This window comes from Phytophthora cinnamomi (genome assembly GCF_018691715.1).
Source record: "Phytophthora cinnamomi strain GKB4 chromosome Unknown Contig38, whole genome shotgun sequence".
Lineage (NCBI taxonomy): Eukaryota > Oomycota > Peronosporomycetes > Peronosporales > Peronosporaceae > Phytophthora > Phytophthora cinnamomi.
In genome coordinates this window covers 1,384,595-1,404,345 of record NW_027150971.1, presented here as the reverse complement: position 1 = coordinate 1,404,345, position 19,751 = coordinate 1,384,595, and the positions used below count along the sequence as shown (strand labels likewise).

The 19,751-nt window shown below is 53.0% G+C and overlaps 4 protein-coding genes across 4 annotated transcripts; 2 read left to right on the top strand and 2 right to left on the bottom strand.

Annotated features, from left to right (window-relative positions):
- Window positions 1-5,658: 5,658 nt before the first annotated feature.
- Window positions 5,659-6,926, bottom strand: IUM83_03392 (u1 snrnp 70k protein; the record flags this gene model as incomplete). Its single annotated transcript, XM_067927391.1, has 2 exons — window positions 5,659-5,727; window positions 6,216-6,926. The coding sequence occupies 2 exons, from the start codon at window positions 6,924-6,926 to the stop codon at window positions 5,659-5,661; spliced, it is 780 nt and encodes a 259-aa protein (XP_067791924.1).
- Window positions 6,927-7,194: 268 nt separating this feature from the next.
- IUM83_03391 (UDP-glucose:glycoprotein glucosyltransferase) lies at window positions 7,195-12,363 on the top strand (the record flags this gene model as incomplete). Its single annotated transcript, XM_067927390.1, has 3 exons — window positions 7,195-7,337; window positions 7,413-7,569; window positions 7,645-12,363. The coding sequence occupies 3 exons, from the start codon at window positions 7,195-7,197 to the stop codon at window positions 12,361-12,363; spliced, it is 5,019 nt and encodes a 1,672-aa protein (XP_067791829.1).
- A 129-nt stretch (window positions 12,364-12,492) lies between these two features.
- On the bottom strand, window positions 12,493-13,548 carry IUM83_03390 (RxLR-like protein; the record flags this gene model as incomplete). Its single annotated transcript, XM_067927389.1, has 1 exon — window positions 12,493-13,548. The coding sequence occupies one exon, from the start codon at window positions 13,546-13,548 to the stop codon at window positions 12,493-12,495; it is 1,056 nt and encodes a 351-aa protein (XP_067791738.1).
- Window positions 13,549-16,340: 2,792 nt separating this feature from the next.
- IUM83_03389 (uncharacterized protein) lies at window positions 16,341-17,019 on the top strand (the record flags this gene model as incomplete). Its single annotated transcript, XM_067927388.1, has 2 exons — window positions 16,341-16,473; window positions 16,790-17,019. 2 exons carry the CDS (start codon window positions 16,341-16,343, stop codon window positions 17,017-17,019), a joined length of 363 nt encoding a protein of 120 aa, XP_067791734.1.
- Window positions 17,020-19,751: the final 2,732 nt, after the last annotated feature.

The window sequence follows — 19,751 nt, the reverse complement described above, 5'->3', positions numbered from 1 at the left end:
GATAGGCGCGGATCGGGGGGACTTCGGTAGATAGGAGGGTGCGGCCTTGCGGACTGGCAAGCCTGGCCCTCAGTTCTGGATTTAGTGCGGGAAGAGCATTAACGGCGAACTAATCTAAGCTACTTGGTGTCGGACGCGGAGTTAGTGTTGCTACCTATCGGGAATTGGGGTACGGCGGCACTGCACGAGGTACGCTGTTCGGGGTTACGTATGCGCGTGGTAGAGCAGTAGGGTGGTGAGGACCGCGGAGAGAAACCGCGGGGGCTTCGACGTCAGTATGCGCGCTGGCGTCGTGCCGAGGGACATGGAGCACGGCTAGCGCACTTGTGCCGTCGCTCCGAGTCCGCTGTATATTGCATGTAAACCGGAACGCTTGCGGGGAGCAGCCTAAAGACCTACCGGGGTTGCGGTCGCCGATAATCGCTCTCTCCTCACTGTCCCTATCCCTGTCGTCAACGGTGGACGAAGGGCCAGCTAACGCTGGAGACTCCCATGATGTCATGCTCCCGTTCTAGGCGAGGCTCAGCTCCAGGAGGTGTCAACTGAGTAGTCTAGAGTAATGGTATTTGTCCCCGCGTGGGATATGCCGACAATATGTTCATTTGTGCTATCACTCACATTTTTGTCGATTTGGCCGCGATATTTCCTACGATTACATACAAAGTGCCATATACGGCCTACGTTTCACCGACAATCACAGGTCGAGGTCGCTTACCGGCGTAATCTTCTGAAACTGGGTACCAAAGCGGGTCTCGACCTTTTATTTCTGATGTTATAGCTTAATAGTAACCAAAAGTGGGTATCAAGCCAGGACTGCTAAGATTTACAGAAACTGGTTGGTATTTACGTGAATCCGCTACCCACGATTTGTGTTGTACACAGTTCAACCAAAATTACCGGCACAGTAATTTCGCTTGACGACACTGCATCGGCCGCCGCCCTACGAAAACCAACGACGTGGTGAAGGCCCAGGAACTTGTCCTGGTGATGTATATTTAGGAAGCCTGCTGGAAGCTGGCGCTTTCACGTCCAAGTGAGTTACCCTAAACAATTCCTAGTGTTCTGTTTCCCTGAGGTCGTGGTGACGGCGTTTTGAGGGGATGTGGTTGCAAAGGTTAATCGGGAGTTGTGGGCGTGACTTCGCGTTTTGCAGGGGATATAGTGATGGAGGTAGTTGGGGTCGGAAATAAACTTACAGTACATGGCGTTTGTATCGGGAGTCGCTCCTGGCGAGACTCGAACCCTCAGTGGAAAGCTTGATCTTCGTGGGCCTTACTCACAGGGACACTAGAAAACCATCTGCAAACGAATCATAGAACACGCCCATCGTATTATAATTATTCACACCTGTTTTCCCGGCGCAATACTCGCTAGGTCAACAGCTACAAAGGCACACACCAACCAAGCAAAGTTGGGGCGATAGAGAAAGCCAGTATTCATTGACGAGAAGGACCACTGGACGGGAAGTATGATTTCCGTCCGTCGCTGGCAATGTATTGCATGATGGTGGTTAGTCGAAGTCGGTTCGCTGGAAAGCCCTTCCTCGATCAAGAAGACCTTCCACAATCGATATTTCCTCGTCAGAGGTCAGTGCTGGAGGAGGCCTCGTTTCTTTCCGACTTCATCATTCACGCGACGGCGTTGGGTTCGCGGGGTAACTCCATAGGTGCCGGTCCAGGTGAAGAGCATCGCATCATAGACAATAGTTAATGGTGAAAGACAAGACCGTTCTGACAAGAAATAATGTTGTGTGCTAATATATTGCCTATTTGATGATTGAAGTGCAACAGATCAGAGCTGCCAGTGTAGGAGCCACTCCATGTTACTAGTACAAACCTTGGTAGCTGCACTTCACGCAACTGCATCTACGCTTACGAAAAAGTCTAGCTGAAAACTTGCTACATTGTATCCATATGTGTAACGTGCTGCAGAAATTGTCTACATGTACATGGAGAAAGAAAAGTCGTGCTTCGCCCAGAACAACTCTGGATTCTAATTTGCGGACCGCACAGCATGCAACGATAGGTAGATTCTGACTGTAGTAGTGCTCTCATATTTTCTTTAATAACAGGAAACCTGTAGTTTAGTTGTTTCTTCCACTGCCCCACCGGCTTAATCGGATCTAGTACAATAAGTACTTCGAAGGAGGAGTTAAGGCAGAACTGCATTGCAATACTAAGTGGGAAATTCGCCTTCACGCTTTACCGGTCACACTCCGAGAGAGCACTGCTCGAAACTGACCCTGTGTTACTAACGTTAGATAAGCCTGAACATGTATATGGGTCTGCACAAGAAACTATGTCAATAATACGGACGTGTTGGCACGCGCGGACCGTACGATGAACCAAAATTGTCCGGGTTATTCGTCAAATAATCCTATTCTACACCCAAATCGTTGCACCTCGAAGCCTGAGTCACACATTTTGATCGAGAAATATTGGCAATCCATGAATCTTGAGAGATTTGACCTCAAGTCACCTATGTTGTAAAGTTTCGTGCTACCAAAAAGCAGTCAAAGTTTAGTTCAATCCACTCATTTTTATTGGATCATGACAACCACTCTCTTATTTTCATGTTATTTTCCGCGGATAATGCCGTTCGCGCTCAAGGTGCGCTCTAGGTCACATTTATCGAGTTTCTCTATCCTCCTTATCTGCGGCTACGGCTGTATTACATTTTTCCGTTTTAGTGGAATATTATATCCATTAATTAACAGAGCTACAGCTATAGTTACTCCGAGATTGAAACTCATGTTGCGTACCGTAGCTTACCTACGTTAGCTTTCTAGTTTACCAAATAAAACATCCACATCCTCAATGATAATTGTCGCTTCCAGTGGTCGCCGAATGTGAGCTTCATACCACGTGTTTTCTGTTGGAGTAATTCGCAGTTCGCAGTTCGAAGAACTGTCGCTTGGGGCTGTTTTTCGGATGTCATCGAGTAACATAGGTGCAACATTCTCCTACTCCAGGGATGTCATCGAGTAACATATGTGCAACACCAGCCATCTCTGGAATACAGGGCGGTTAAACATCAACAGCGCCTGCAGTCGTCCAGAGATCTACGACTACTTCGGCATTCGACAACTCGTTGGCCATGAGGGACATGCTGTTCTCGTCGCTGCAGGGAGAGTGCGCCTTCATGATGCCACCGCCGCACCGGCTGCGCCGCTCGCTCACTACGGCCGGGTGGCAGGAGTGAGCGGCCCCAATGCGGTCGCTATTCATGCAGATTCCGCCATTTTCCCACTTTTCAACGACGCACAGGCGTACTCTTAGACTTCTATCGCTCTCTCTAGGTCTGTCACTGGTGAGAAAAGATCGCTATCTCTTCATTTGCAACAGCTCCCTATCATTTCTACGGTCGCTTCTACCATTTATAAAGTGTAAGGGGAGACACTGGAATCTGTGGTTATCGTCGAATGGAAGTCGTTGGTCGGAAGCCCCAGCAAACATACCTGTTGATTTCTCGCGTCGTTTCTCGTTCGGCAATCTCGACTTTATCTCCCTTTACTCCTATACTTGTTCAGCTCCAACATCGGCATTGCAAGAAGAAAAACGGTTATGCGCTCTATCCGCTGCCGTTTTGCAATCTTTTATTACCAATAAGTCTTTTCCTTTTCAGTCTATATGTCATTTGTTTCAACCTTCGAACTGCGCCTTCCGCCCGGGTCCACCACCCGGGTCCCCGAATTCGCAGTTCGTAAGAACTGTGCTTGCCGCTCCAGGCAAGTTTGTCATCGAACGACATTCAGCTACATTCACACTACATTAGGCAACATTAGCGTGATGGCACACAAATTGCACCCCCTGGTCATGCTTGTCATTGTATCATTGCACAACTTACTGGTTAGCAGCAAAAAAAAACAATGTACATGTAGACGACGCAAAGCAAGTTGCAAGGCAAAGAGGGCTTAACAAAGAAGCAAGTTGCGAAGTCAAACAAGGTTTGGCAAGAAGGGAGCAAGTACAATCAGGAGAGTTAGCGCCGCTAGTCAGCGTGTCGATGGCGTGCAGACAGCCTGATCTCGTGCCTAGAGAGAGATTTAAGCCACCGGAACCCACACACCAGGCTTGAGGCTTCCTGATCTCGTACCTAGATCAGGAGAGCGTTGAGGGCGCTGTGTGTCAGTGGCAGCCACCACAGTCTTGTCCGCAAAATCGGTGGTTGAGCTTTCCTCACGGTTTACTCAAGGCCCTCTCCATGAGCGAACTTGCTCAAATCCGCGGTCGCGTAAATTCTCAGCAAATCTAGCGCAATTTACTTCAAGCGGTGGGGCGCACAACCTAAACTTATAATATAGTGATGAGTTTAGTTTATTAGTTGGTAAAAAGAGCGAATTTTAGTTTTACTCACGACCGGTAGAGATGCTGTTATTTCTACATTCATGCCCAATCAACTTCCAAAATACAAAAATGATCGAACTGTGAATCAAGCGGGCCGCGAACCAGTGGACCTCACAGATGAATTAGGACAGAGGAGGACAGTATGTCATCGACATATTCGAGTGTAGGAGCTTGAGCGTAGAGAAAACGGTAGAAAAGAAGATCTGTGTCGGAAGCTTTATACAAGCAGAAGAGTGACTATGACAAGTCTAACTTCATTCTCCAACTGCATGTTGCTCGATCCGTTTGAGTAGACATATAAATCATTCGTCACAGGAATGTATTTTATTTCAACTGGATGGGTCAACACAGCAGCATAATTTTGTATTTTGAAGTAAGACAAACAAGCTATTCGCAACAACAGGCATTAATCACGGACTCAACACCTAGTTGGACACATGGCGACTAGCGAATGCAGCATTGCGATGTTGACATGTTCATGCATTTGAGGGCAATATTTGCGAGGGACAGCGTGTACGTGCATCTGCATCTGTAAGTCAATTGCAGATGCACGTGGGTCTGAAATGGAAAAATGCGTTTCATACTCCGTAATTGAGGTTATTTGGCTCACTGGTAAAAGCGATAATATACTTGACGGAGCTAGGAGAGAAATGTTGAACAAATAATTCCTGGTGTGAAACAGCGTAGCGTCGTCGCCGCGATGTATCTAGTTTTCACGATCTTATGCTGGGATGTTGAAGTTTATGTTCTTTTGGACTTAGTATACCTAGAGTGTTTTTGAAACGCCTGGTTTCACGGTACACATGCACTACTACGTAGTAGTAGCTTTGAGCCTCACGCTCCAGCCTTTAGCAGTAAAATAGGTACAATCTCGTATTAGTCACGACACTGTTCTATGATCAGTCTGACGATACTGTATGTACAGTATGCACTAAGACTCTATTCAGAATACCAATCCCAACTCTACCACTTGAGCTCATTATCCGATTATCCCGGTACCGCACAGACCCGATAATTCCAGTCTTCGTCCAAGTTCGAAACATGCGCTTCGCTTTCGTTCTCGCACTCGGCACACTTTCCACCCTCAGCTTCATCTCGGCCTCGTCGGAGATCCAGCATGATACAACGACTCGGTTCCGTTAACCAAGTTGCGTACCGACACGAGCGTTGTGTCTCCACCGCAAAAGCAACCAGCGCACGAGGCAGAGCGCCACCTGGGTATATTTGATTGGCTCTTCGCCACAACGCCGCCCTCGACGTCGAGCTTCGGTAAAAGAAAGAATCCTGATTGTGACGACGTCTTCATTGCTTGCTAGAGCACTAGCTCGACGTGGGCACGGGATCGACGGAAGATCTCCTGTGTCGTAGGAAGCGCCAATTCCTAACGATGGAGAAAACATGAGTTAACTGCTTCAAACGGTCAGTCTTGTCTTGCGTAGCGGCACATCATCGTCCGTGGCACCGTGTTGTGTAGTAGTACGTAGACGACAGGGACATCAGCTCTCAAACGTTTGTGATTTTCTACCATGCGCGCTCTCTCTCTCCTTCATATCCCCATTCAATTATGCTAACTCAACGCCCTGCGTTCACCGATGCGAACTAGTACCTGCGCGAGTAATCGCGCGAGTCCCTCCGGCTACGGCGGTCTCTGTCACGACTGCGGTCTCGTTCACGGCCACGGTCCCGATCGCGGCTGCGGTCGCGTCCACCCCGCTCACGTCTGCGGTCCCTCGATCTGGATCTAGACCGACGGCGTTCGCGGCGGTCTGCGGCTCCACCTCCCGCTCCGCCGCGTCCTCTGCTCCGACTGCGCTCGCGTGGCGGTTCACGGTACGCTCTCGCCGCTGCTTCATCGCGGGGCGCGCCCACCTGGAAGTGTCCGATGGCTTCTCTGCCCGAGTACTTGACGTTGACGTCGGCTCCGCCCTTTCGGGTCTCGCCGATGCCGCCGCCGAACTTGCGCGGCAGCCAGTCCCGCACCGTGCGGCCTCTCTCGACGTCCACGACGACGCGGCGGCCGTCGATCTTCTTGCCGTCCGCGTACTTGTAGGCCGCCTTCATGTCCTCCTCCTTCTCGTACTCGACGAAGCCGTAGCCGCGCGACTTGCCCTCGGGGTCCTCCACGAGGCGCACGCTCTTGACGGCACCGTACTGCTCGAACTCGTGGCGCAGCTGCTGCTCCGTCGTCTCGTAGCTGATGCGCCCCACGAAGAGCGTCTTGTACGCGTCCTGCGTCTTGCGCGGGTCCTCGGCGCTCGGGTCCCACTTGGCGCGGTCCTCCTGCACGCGGGCGTCGTTGGCCGCCATCTTCTCCTTGCGGCGGCGCTCGCGCCGCTCCTTGGGCGTCTCCTGCACGGCGCGCGGGGGCGGCGTCTCCGTCTCGAAGGCGCCCAGGAAGGCGGCCAGCCCCGTGTAGGGCGGCATCTTGCGCTTCACCAGGCGTGGCAGGTGGTCCAGCGGCGGGTTGGGCTCGAACAGCACCTTGAGGTGCGTGGGCAGGTGCATGATGGCGGGCCCCATGCCGCTGGAGCTCATCTGCCCCTTGGGCGTCATCTTGCGGTGCGCGTTCGGGTTGCTCATGGCGGCCACGCGATGATTCAGACGCGGAGAAGGGGGTCAATGGATAGAGGAGACACAGAAGAACACGCAGCGGGGGCTGCGGGCTCTGGGGGGCGCCTACAGCGGGAGATACGGCGCGCGTACGAGCAGCAGGGAAGCGCCGATCCTCTCTCTCAACCGACGGCGAGTGGAGCGGAGACTGATGCGAATTGAGAGGGAGCAGTATTCGATTTCACAGGTTTGAAGCGCCACGTGGTACCGTATCCGACGCCAAAACAAGACTCGACCGATGCGGCTCTCGACGCAGCTGGGCGCCGGTCTGGCGGCGCTGCTAGTGGCCGCGCAGCCCGCGCTCACGGCGGCGCGCAGCGTGCACGTGAACCTGACGGCCAGCTGGCCCAGCTCTCCGTTCTTCCCGCTCATGGAGACCAGGTACGGGCCGAGATCGAAGGACGTTCTTGGGAAATTGCATAATAATAATGCTATTTTTATTATCATTTGTGGCAGTGAGTTCCTGGCCGAGGAGAACCCGCTGTACTTCTGGCAGTTCCTGGAGGAACTGGAGGCGCGCACGTCGTATGTGGACCTTATGGGCAGCGACGTGGACGCCCTGGGCACCCTCGCCGTCACGGTGGCCGAGAGTATCGCCCCTGAGTCCAAGAGCGTGAGCACAAGAGATTTTTTATTTTCTTTAAAATTATGATATTTTTACTTAAATGTTTATATTGTGTTTCTGTAGATTCTGGAGCTGATGCTGGCGGCGCGCACGTACTCGGTGAAGGTGGAGATGTTCCGCCAGTTGGCGCTGGACTCGGGCGTGCGTCCGTGCGGAGCCGAGGCTGATACTTGGGCCGTATTCTACCGAGAGCAGCACTGTGTGGAGTCCGTGGCCTGCTCGGTGGACGAGCTGGAGGCTGTGCTCAAGGGCAAGAAGCAGCAGGCAGCGGAACAGAGCTGCGTGGCTGCAGGAGTGAACGACGTGGAGCTGCAGGTGGACCACAAGTACCCGAACTCGGTGTCGGATACAGAGGAGAAGCCACTGTCTGCTATTCTGTACGGACTGGTAGGCACGGACAAGTTCCACGCCTTCCACTCGAAGCTGGTGAAGCAGGCGCAGAAGGACAAAATCCAGTACATGGTGCGCCACTACCCGCGCGACTCGCCGTTGGATACGTTGCTGCAAGGCTACGGTGTGGCTCTGGACATCAAGAACATGGAGTATAAGACCATCGACGACTCGAAAAAGACTGGTGAGGAGGACGCGGCGGCGGCTGAGGAGGAGGCTGGCGAAGACGATGAAGAGGAGGACGAAGAAGAAATTGACGACGAAGAGGTCGAAGGATTCCTGTTTAACCCTCTCATGGCTCGCCACGGTGCCATTTCTGATGAGCTGAAGCAGTTCTACGACGTTCTGGTCAACAAGGCGGACAGCGAGCAGGAGCAGGAGCTTAAGGCCTGGCACCTGAAGGATCTTGGGGCGAGCGCCGTTCGTGCTGTCGTGGACGCTAAGAACCCACTCAAGCGGCTGGAGACACTGTCTCAGGACTTCCCTGCGCAGGCGAAGAAGCTGGCATTTTCGCGAAAATCGATTTCCTCGGAGCTCTGTGACGAAATTTCGGCCACGCGAATGCAAGCTGCCAGCAGGAGACTCAAGAACAAGTTCATTTTGAATGGCATCGCGGTGGATCCACTCGAGCGCTCTTTCAACGTTTTCGATTTCATGAAAACCCTTAAAGAAGAATGGTCTGTGGCTAAGCAGCTAGGTGGTCTGCCCATGAACCAGTCGGAATTGGAGGAAATGCTAGCTCACGTGCGCGAAACTAACCAGGAGCAGCCTGTTGTGCGTATTCACATGCGTGGGTCGATGGGTGGTTCTACGCCTCTCTATTTGAACAACATTGAAACAGACCCGAACTCTGCTAACTGGTCTCCTGATGTGGATACCCTGCGACGCCCTTCCTGGAACCTCGTCTTCGTTCGCAAGAATATGTATGAGTGCGTGCTTGTACTTGATCCATTGACGGGTACCGGACGCTCAGCATTATCGCACATTGGATTCCTGCGCATGCGTGGTGCTCCTGTTCAGTGGGCGCTTCTCATCTCCTCAAAGGAACTCTTGGCCAGCAAAACACCAGACGACCGTCAGACGCTACTGGAAACGTATAAGTCTTTCAAAGAAGCAGATAAGGCGACCCCATGGCACTTTGCGAAACTCTTGATGCTGGCGCAATCAAAGGATGCTGCCGAGGCTGAAGCTAATGAGAAAGAAAGCAAGGGCTCACAAAGTGGTGACGAGGAAACTAGCGAAGCAGAAGAACCGATGGAGCGAATTATCCCAACCAGGATTGCGTCTGGATTCCTGCAACGTGTCGGAGAAAACGGAGACGCGGATGTTTCTGTTGGAAGCTTGATCGAAGCTTACACTGATTCTGCGGGTGGTATTGGTACGCTTGAAGAGAATGGGGAAGAGGCATGGTCATGTATGAGAAGCGATCGGTTCGATGACGAAATTCTCGCCATGACCGAGTTCATCCATTTGAAGCATGTGCCGTTGGGTTCCTTTGTTTTCAATGGTGTGCTTCAAAAGAATTTGGATATTCAACGGTCGATGATGCCTAACTTCGGACGTGACCAGCCGATCTACGTTAATATGGCCCATCGAGGATTGCTGAACGACGAAATGGACCTTGTGGAAGAGCTCCTGGACGCGCAGGATGCGTACCCAGCCTATTTGTCAATTTTTGAAAAGTCGGAAGGCCACCCAGGAGACGTGGAAGTGGATTTGCCGAAGCACCTCTTTGCTGACGATGTAGACGGTCGCCTTGAAGCAGCGGTTCGACCTGCGATTTCATATCTTCATGCCCCTGGTTCCAGGGCTGTTCCCAAAAAGCAGACCGTAATTTTTCCAGCTGACCTTAACGACCCGCGGGATGCTGGTCACGCTTACCGGATTGTGAAAGCTGTACTTGAGGACTCTGAGCAGTCCTTGCGCGCTGGAATTGTGCCCCAGTTGAATAGTGGCAGCGCAGGAGAAGGCAACAACAACGTGGGTGAGCTTGTTGCTGCCATTTTTGCGGCAGTGGGCGACTCCGACAATGAAAACCACCTGAAGTTTGTGTTGGAGGCGCTGAATTGCGTAGTGAAGCAGAAATCTGTTGATGCGGCAAAGGATAAACTCCTCGGGATCTGGGACAAGCTGACCAAGGAAAAGAGCGACGACGCAGCATTGAAGAAGGTTTCAGCACTTCTGCGTAACAAGCCAGGAAAGTGGCTTACCGCCAAGCAACGTAATGCACTTACGCAATGCAACGCACTCTTGCGTTCGCGTTTCCCGCCCGTGTTTGCTGAGGAAAGTGACGAACAAGAGTCCTCTAAGATGGCTCTGCCGCATCTGTTTATCAATGGACGACGAGTAACACTTCCTCCCCAGTCGCTGTCCGATGAAGACGTGGATACCATCGTCAGCTTCGACCTTAAATACCGCACTCAGCCTGTGGCTAAAGCGCTCATCAAGCGCAGTGCCACGCTGAGTGCCAAACAAGCGGACAGTTTGAGCTTTGAAATCATGAAAACGACTGGCATTGTTGACAAGTACGTTCGAACTGATCGAGCGCCGCGTATTAACGTGGGCGAAAACTCGCTGAACACTGTACGCCTGGAGGGTGATCCTTCACTCAAGGTTGCTGCATATCTGGATCCTTTGTCGGAAGCTGCACAAGTGATCAGCTCGATGCTTCGTATGTTGCACTCGCAGCTGAATGCAACCATTGAGTTGGTGTTGATCCCGGCAGACGAATACACAGAATTCCCGCTACAGCGATTTTACCGATACTTGTTTGACAAGAAGCCGTCACTTGCTGCTACACATGTGGAATTCCGTAAATTGCCCGTACACCCGATCTTGACAATGAAGATCGAGACTCCTGAAGCATGGAACGTGCAGACGCTTCACGCAGGTGATGACCTGGACAATTTGAGAGTGGACCCTGACAGCCCCACCGATATTAAGTCCACGACTAGCGCTGTGTTCCGGCTGGAAAGTTTGCTGGTTTACGGTCAGTGTCGCGATATGACCTTCAACATGTATTCGCCTCCCAATGGCCTTCAGTTGGTACTTGAGCGTGAGGTTGGCGCTCAATTGCTGCACCGTGACACTCTCGTGATGAAGAACCTGGGCTATTTCCAACTCCAGGCCACGCCTGGTGTTTGGTCTTTGCATCTAGCACGGGGCCGAGCCGCCGAGCTTTTCGATATCATTGACCCGGACACGGATCTCCCGTTGGAGACACACCCCGTGGCGGTATACGACTTCGGTTCGCACATTTCGCAGCTATTTGTCCGTAAGAAAGATGGAATGGAGTATGAAGAGCTACTTCAGTCAGCTGAGGACGCAACATCGACGGACAAGCCTAAACCTACAACGGACGCGAAGACCGAAAAAGATGACGGGGCTCTCCGCAGTTACTGGAACTCGATGCTTAACATGATGGGCAAGCAGGAGGGCAAGTCGGACAAGAAGATTCAAGACGCGGATGCCGAAGTTGCCCACGCCGATTCTGCTGAAGAGACTAGTGCGGTTGGCCATCAGAAGGTGCGCACTGGTGAAACTATTCACGTGTTTTCGGTGGCATCCGGCTACTTGTACGAGCGCTTCGTCAAGATTATGATGTCTAGCGTGCTGAAGCGTACCAATAACCCGGTAACGTTCTGGCTGCTTGAGAACTTTTTGTCGCCCGACTTCAAGGAATCGATTCCAGCGCTGCGCGAGGAGTTTGGAATGGACATCCGTCTTGTCACGTACAAGTGGCCTAACTGGCTGCGCCAGCAGACCGAGAAGCAGCGCATTATCTGGGGATACAAAATTTTGTTCCTAGACGTGTTGTTCCCGCTTGGCGTGCAAAAGATCATTTACGTCGATGCGGATCAAGTTGTGCGTGCTGACCTGAAGGAGCTCTGGGAGCTCGACATGGAAGGGAAACCCTACGGCTACACGCCATTCTGCGATTCTCGCAACGTTGGTTTCCAGTTCTGGCGCCAAGGGTACTGGAAGGACCACCTGCGCGGAAAGCCATACCATATCAGTGCTCTGTACGTGGTTGACCTGGCGCTCTTCCGTCAGATGGCTGCGGGTGACATGCTGCGTGCGGTGTACAGCCAGCTCAGTGCTGATCCCAACTCGCTGGCGAACCTGGACCAGGACCTGCCGAACTATGCGCAGCACCAGATCCCGATCTTCTCTTTGCCGCAGGAATGGCTCTGGTGCGAGTCGTGGTGCAGTGATGAAACGAAGGCGGCGGCCAAGACAATTGACTTGTGCAACAACCCGAAGCACAAGGAGCCCAAGCTGGACATGGCCAAGCGCGTCATCGCTGGCGAACTGTTCAACGAGTCTTGGATTGAGCTCGACCAAGAGATCAAGGACGCCGAGGCTCACTACACCGTGGAGGCTGCAGCCTAGCTGTGCTGTCAAGTGCGTCCCCCGATCGTAGCAAGAAGAAATCCTCCGCTTCAATAGAAAAGGGGAATTCATATCCAGCAATCGGTGGATTTGAGTTGGTTTGCTAATGTGTGTTTTGACTACCTTCTACTATTCCTCCTGCCGTTGATTCAGCAGGGCCTGACGCAGCAAAAGACGTGATCGCTCGTGCGGGGTCGTGTAGCGCGTGCAGCTCAGCACGCGGATGCATTCCTCCAGCGTTGTGAACTCGATCTGCACGTTGTCAAAGCGGCACTGGAACTGCTGGGTCTCGGCCGCTTGGCCGCGTCCCTGGTGGACACTGCGGATGTCCAGCACCAGCATCTGCTCAATGGCGGTCTTCAGGTCGTCCACGCTCGAGTAAAAGGACGACAGCTTGGCGTCCACTAGCTCCGCCAGCGACGCGGTCGCCTCCGCCGTAAACTCGACCGGCCGAGCCACCACGTCCGTCTCGGCAGCCACCCAGTCCGGGACGACGTACCCGGGCACGTAGTCCGCGGGCACGTAGGGCTTAACGTCCAGCACGGGCGTGCCGTTCACGAGGTCGTGGCCGCTGATCTCGATGCAGCGGTCGTGCACCGCCTCGATCTTGACGACCGAGAGGCCGACGGAGTTGGGGCGGTGCGGCGTGCGCGTCGAGAAGAGCCCGACCTTCTTGCCGCCGAGCCGCGGCGGCGCGATCTTGGCCGGGAACGTGGTCTTGGGCGCGCCCTTGGCCAGGTTAGTGTTCTCGTGGAAGACGAAGAGCACCCACAGGTGGCTGAACTGCTCCAGGCACTCGAGCGACGCCGGCGGGATGCTCGTCTTGAAGCTGATGCGCGCGCGCGAGCGCTGCACGAGGCCGCCTTGCCTCGGCGTGCCGCGCCGGTCGGCGAAGCACGACTGCACGTGCGCCACGGCCTCCAGGCTGTAGCCCAGCGCCTCCTGCTGCCGCTGCAGCGCCTCGCGGGCCTCGCGCTCCGCGCTGGTGCGGCCGGCGCGCTCCTGCGCGCGCAGCTGCTTCTGGCGCTCGATCTCCTGCTCCAGCTCGCGCACCAGTGGGTCCTCGCCGCGCAGACGCCCCTGCCAGCCGCGCGCCAGCAGGTAGCGCCCCAGCCACGCGCCCAGCGAGGCGCACACGGCGCCTGACGCCACCAGCGACGCCGCCGTCCACCGCGTCAGCGTCATCGCGTGTCAATGCCGCATTGGACGGCCGGAACGGATGGACGACCTGCTGAGTCGCATAAATATGCGCTAGTGCAGGTTTGAAGTAGGCCTCGTTAGCAGTACATTTACTGCAAAAAATGAAATTAATAGTAGTATTACCGGAACTACTTAGGGCTGAAATACTCATCTATTGTTAGTAGTTATTATAGAAAGGGTATTAATAGTAGTAGTAATACTATCACCAATAGTGCACTACTACTCATGGCTACTTGCGCGCGATATTGTAATACAGCTGCGTCGTTTTGTGCGTCTGGAGCTGTCAACTCAGGTGCAAAGTCAAAACTTAGCATTCTAATGGACGCGTTAGAGTCTAGGAGGTTCTAGGTCCGACAATAATTCACAGCACTATGCACCACAGCAAGCTCATACGCTTCATCTGGTTCAAAATTCCCGCCATCCATAACGTTCACCCGGCTGCAGCCGAAACTCAATTCGGGAATCTTTGTCCAACGTCTCCGGCCGAGAGTTGTCTGAACGAGCGGGGCTTGAACGCAGGTTGGTTGAATCAGGTGATGGATACTGTAACGGGGTTACACGTACAAGTGGCTGCAAGCCACTTGTGAATTTAACAGATAGGTTATCTGTTAAACGTTTTGGATACTTCCTCACATTGGAGTAAGACACACCGATGGATACATTGAAGTGGACCACCACAGTGAGTGGTCCACACATACCCAAAGATCCTATTGGTAGAAAGCAGCATCTTTCTACCAATCAGAGTCATGCATATTAGCGGGGCTCTGACAGCCAGCCGCTGTCAACCCTTTCATAGATGATAAACAGTTTTTAGCAGATTTTAGAGGAAGACCAATTTACAAGCAATACAGTTCTCATTTTACCTTAAACTAGCTACTTGGAGTCTTGTCTAAGTTAACTTATATTTGTGTATTCAAATATAATTAACCTAAGTAATTACTAAGTACTTACGCTTCCTCATACACGTTACGCAACGTGTAAGCTAAAGTAGTGAGTCAAGTTAGACCCACTACAGATACCATGCATTGTTGGTTATCTAGATCTTCTCTCCTTCTTCGTCTCAGCATTGGGCCGACGTACAGTAAGGCACATAACTCTAGGATCTTAGTCTGCCCGACGCGTTCTGGAACCCCTTCCAGCGGGCTTAGTGGTTTAACGGCTTGTCAGATTCACCAGTCTGGATTGCGTCCAGGCTCTGGTTCCTGCGTGCGCCTTGGCGAGCCATCTTCTTCATTGCTTGATGCGCTCTCCTATCTTCACACCAAATTCCACGATGGAACTGGCTGCAGCCGAGACACGGGTCCGCTCGGTAAGCTTTAATCGGATGACATCGCTAATACCATCGATCGTAAGCCAAGTCCGCCCAACAGTTCTCCTTCGACTGTCAAAACTTTCCACAGCTCTCACATGTCCTTTGTCACGACGAGCTGTTTGAACGCGGTGACATCGGCCTTGATCGCAGGTCGGGATTTAAACGCAAATCCGAACCCGAACACATATCCACCTTGTGAGGGGTTTGGCGTCATCCATCAGCTTTCAGGACACGGCAGACTTCCTTGTCGATATCCTCAATCATGAAGGCAGGTTGCTGTTCAGCACGTTGGGCCTTGGTCGCACAATTCTTACGTCCCTGGCCCAACGCCACTTGAGCAGCGGGGACCACCGGTTTCCTTTCATCATCCAGTTCTCCAAACCGGACTGTGACTAGGCTCGGAATCGGGCTCGGAGTCATTAAGGACGAAAGCGAGACCAGGCCTATGGGACTTGAACCGACCTTGGGGATCGTTTTCAGCTCGGAAGTCACGGCGTTTTGGCAGAGGCGTGTCCTAACCCTATCCATGCCAAATGTCTTCATGTCGTCTGAGCACACGTTCCAGTTGTGGTGGGCATGCTTCGGGAGCTGGGCCCACCAGTCCCTCCGCGACGAGGACATGCGTCCACAAATCTGAGGAAACTCCGTCTTGTCCGGCCAAGAACCTTGAGCGACCATGTCGATAAATCTCTCCCGCTAGCCGACTCGATCTTCCACAGACGCATCTTCGTTGAACTTCTCAACCGCATTGTAACTAATGCATGGCCGATAAGTCCACACCGTCGCGGTTTCCTTGGTCGTCGTCGAGGTAGTCAGGTCTGTAACGGGGTTACACACAAGTGCCAACAGTCACTTGTGCTCGACTAAAGTCATAAGTGACAACTGTCATTTGTGCGTGACAATAGTCACTTGTCGTTCTAACAGATAGGTTTCTGTTAGAAGTTTTAGATATTTCGTCACCTTGGTGTAAGTCACACCAATGGATGCATTGAAGTGGGCCACCACAATGAGTGGTCCACACATACCCCAAGATCCTATTGATAGAAAGCAGCATCTTTCTACCAATCAGAGACGTGCATATTAACGGACCAGTCGCTGCCAACCCCTTTCATAGATGATAAAACAGTTTTAGCAGATGTAAGAGGAAGATCAATTTAGAAACAATACAGTTCTCATTTAACCCTAATCTAATTATTTCGGTGTCTTTATTTAACTTAAATTATACTTGAGGACTCAAGTAAGGTAAAATGCCAAACCTGGCACGGTGCCAATTCGTGGCACGACTTATACTTTTTGCCAATGACATATCCCTGTTTCGTCAATCTCGTTGCCTATTGGCTACTCTCTTTTTGGATCAGTTGCTGGCACGCTTTTGAGGGCTGTGATAATTTTCAAGGGGTCTAATTAAAACATAGAGGACATTTGGATTCAGTGCCCACACGCCACACACTTCACGAGCGCCAAGATGGGGGAGGAGAAGGAGAGCTACAACCAAGAAGACGTGGATCTGGCGCTGGTACGTGTCGCCGCCGGGGAGAAGAAGGTTGCGTTGGCGCAAGGAGACGAAGCCAAGCTTCCACATGACTGTGGTGGATGCGGTAAGTGCTAATGGCGCTAAGGTACCCCCTCTCGTTGTCGTGTCAGGCGTGCGGGTTTTCAAGGAATACATAGCGGCACTGAATATAAGGGGGGGGGGGGGGGGGTTACGGGGGCCCCAAAAGGCTTTAGTAACACGAAGATCTTTGTGCAATGGCTAGCCTTTTTCGGAGACAGCATCGCCCACCTCCCGAAGCCAGTGGTGTTGATCGTGGACAACAGTGCGACGCATATTGCTCCAGGTAAGCGGCGGTGGTGTATACCTTTGTAATCACCAGCTTCTAACCATATCGGTTTTAATGGGATATTGTGATACAGAGGCGGCTGAGATCTGTGTCGAGTACGGCATCATGCTCGTTGCGTTGCCAGCAAATGCGACGCACTTCTTCCAGCCCCTGGACGTCGCATTGTTCAAGCCATACAAGGACTGTGGCCATGACCTTATGCTAGAGCGGCTTTGCGCCATCAGCAATCCTGTGATCAGGAAGACGACAGCAATTGGGATTGCGTGCACCGCTTACCGGCGTGCCCTCATGGACAACCTTTAAGCGCCGTTAATGGCTTTAGAGAGTGCGGCATATGACCGCTGTCTATGGTGCATCTCAAGGCATGATTGGCCTTATATAAGGGCAGCGGGGTCAAGGGCGAGATTGGCACCGCGGACTGGTTGAAGCACAGAGAGGCTGTCATCGATGAAGTCCGTACTGAGATTCTTTTGCTTCCACCTGTCCCTGTTACAGGAAATAAGAGGAAGCGCTCGACTGTGGACGTTGCTGGGAGGCTTGTTAGGAAAGAGCGGTTGCTAGCAGGTGCCTACGACTGAGTAGTCTAAATCATGCCACTTATTGGTCCGGCCAAAATTGGTAACAAATAGATGCTTGAGTTGAGTACGGCATAATTTCGTTGTCAGCGGTGATAATGAACAGCGAAAATACGCATCATAAAGCTTTTGCATTATAGTTCGCTGTAGTATGAAGCCGGGCGTTATCTTTTGCGGTCTACTGTGCGTTTTCGAGTGATTTCTGGGGTGTATCGAAACCGTGCCATGATTGGCATTTTACCTTATATTTTATTCTAATTAAAACTAACCTACCGCTTTCTCACACACGTAGCGCAACGTGTAAGCTTAAGTAGTGAGCCAACGTAGGCACACTACACCTGATAGCACTTTGTATTCCGTCCAACGACCGACTGCTTGACGTTCGTACGAGGAGTACGAACGCGGAGCCGAGAACCACATGAGCACGGAGGTGCCCGTGGAGAGCTCCAACACGCCTGCAATGCATGTTGCACGCGCCGACTGCCCCCACCTGTCAGATCCAGAGTGGGAAGCCCTCCAACGACTGTCAGCAGTCATAGGAGAAGTGGCGATAGCTACGATGCTGCGTACGCTATCACCGACGGAGCAACATGGTGTTGCTCTGGGGTTCATCATGAAGGAGCAGCGCGATGCTGCTTCCTCAGTGACGGCGTCGTCAGGGACGACACCGCGTGCTCAATCATTGAAATTGAGCGTAAGCAATTTCGTGGGAAGAGAGGGCGAGCCTCTCCTCCGGTGACTTGTCGAGCTCGACACAGCCATAGCGGCTCGACGCATCGTCGACCCGCTGTCAAAGGTCGCGTTCGCCATGTCCTGTCTTGGCGGACGCGCAAGGAGTTGGGCGTATGGGCGCCAACTCTCTGATCCTACGTGCTTCAGCACGTATGAAGTGTTCAAACGTATGAAGTGTTCAAAGAGGAGCTCAGACAAGCGTTTGAGCCCCCGCAAAACGAGTTCCGGTCGAGGGCGGAGTTCCTCGACCTGCAGCAGGGTAAGCATGACGTCCAATCTTACGCGCAGCGTGCACGGTACTTGGTCTCGAACATCGTGACCAACCCGATAGACGAGGCGACTAAAGTCGTCACGTCCATGAAGGGACTGAGAGATGGCCCCGTGAAGACCTGTCTCTTCCGAGAGTACCCGAGTACTCTTGAAGCTGCGATTACTCTCGCAATGCAAGAAGAGTTTAGCCTGCGGCAGGCTAAACTATATGCGAACGTGCCGAGGTCGCAACCGCGCCCGGTAGCGAGGACGGGAGGTCCGGCACCAATGGACCTCTCGAATGCAACGGCTTCTGGTCACCAGCAGTGTGGAAGCGTGCCCTGGGGAAACGCAGAAGTTGCCGCCGATGAGGCAAGGCGACACGATGGATGGAGTGTGACGCGGGTAACTCCGACGGGAAGGTACACGGAGCGGGGATGCGACATGACGCCAGAGTCTGATCCCTCCGCGGTATCAGGGCTGACCTGGCGCTAGACTCAGCGCCCGGCTATGTACAACCCGTCACTCAAAGCCCGTCAATCAAAGCTCGTCACTCAAGACCCCGTCACTCGGACCCCGTCACACGGGACCCGTGATTACGGGCCACGAATCAGGTTAAAGATCAGTTGCGGGAAGCACACCGGAAGTGGGGTTAGGTGCAGAATGAGTGGTTAGACAGCTAGTAGCCAGTGGCCAGGACATAGGATAGGGTAAGGAGCAGTCCCGAAAATTCTCTGAACCACAAAGACCTCCCATCTTCTACGTTCAGGGGAACCACCAAGCGCCGGCAAGTTGAGCTACCAGGAACACGTGGTCCCCCGACGCTCGCTGGCTCGGGTCTCAACCTCTTCAACCCAGTGCCTAAAAGGAGGGTACGCTAAACTATACCGTCTACGGCGCGCCCGATACCGCGCTGCCCAAGACGAAGGACCGCACTGGCCTGATAACCGCCGTGCACAAGACCGCGTAGGCCAGATAACGCCACGCAAGCCCAAGGAAACACCGGCCCGATAACGCCGCACACCCAAGGGATTCGACACGCCTGCGTCCGAGCAGGGTGTCACCCGGAACCCCCAACTCAGGTGGTTGCCGACAAAATCTACACGTGCCCCCCGAAGATACGCTACTCAAAGGACCGGGAAATAGCCCGACACGCCTCAGATTGGGCGTGCAGGGTTTGTACGAGGACGAGCTTACAGTGAATTACGGTTTCCGTGAGGGCTCTACTCCACAATGGTGCCGCGACCCGGGCGAAGTCGGCGATGAACCAGGGGCTGCAGTCGTTCCTGGGTAGTCTCAACTACTATCACCGGTTCATCGCCGACTTCGCGATATACGCGACAGCGCTGTACTCGCTCACGGAGACGGACTTCGACGACTACGTGGCAAGACCGGAAGTGCGCGAACAAGACGGATGGATCCACGCGACGCATGCCTTTAACGCGCTCAAAACAAAGTTCGCCGAGACCCCGATGTTGA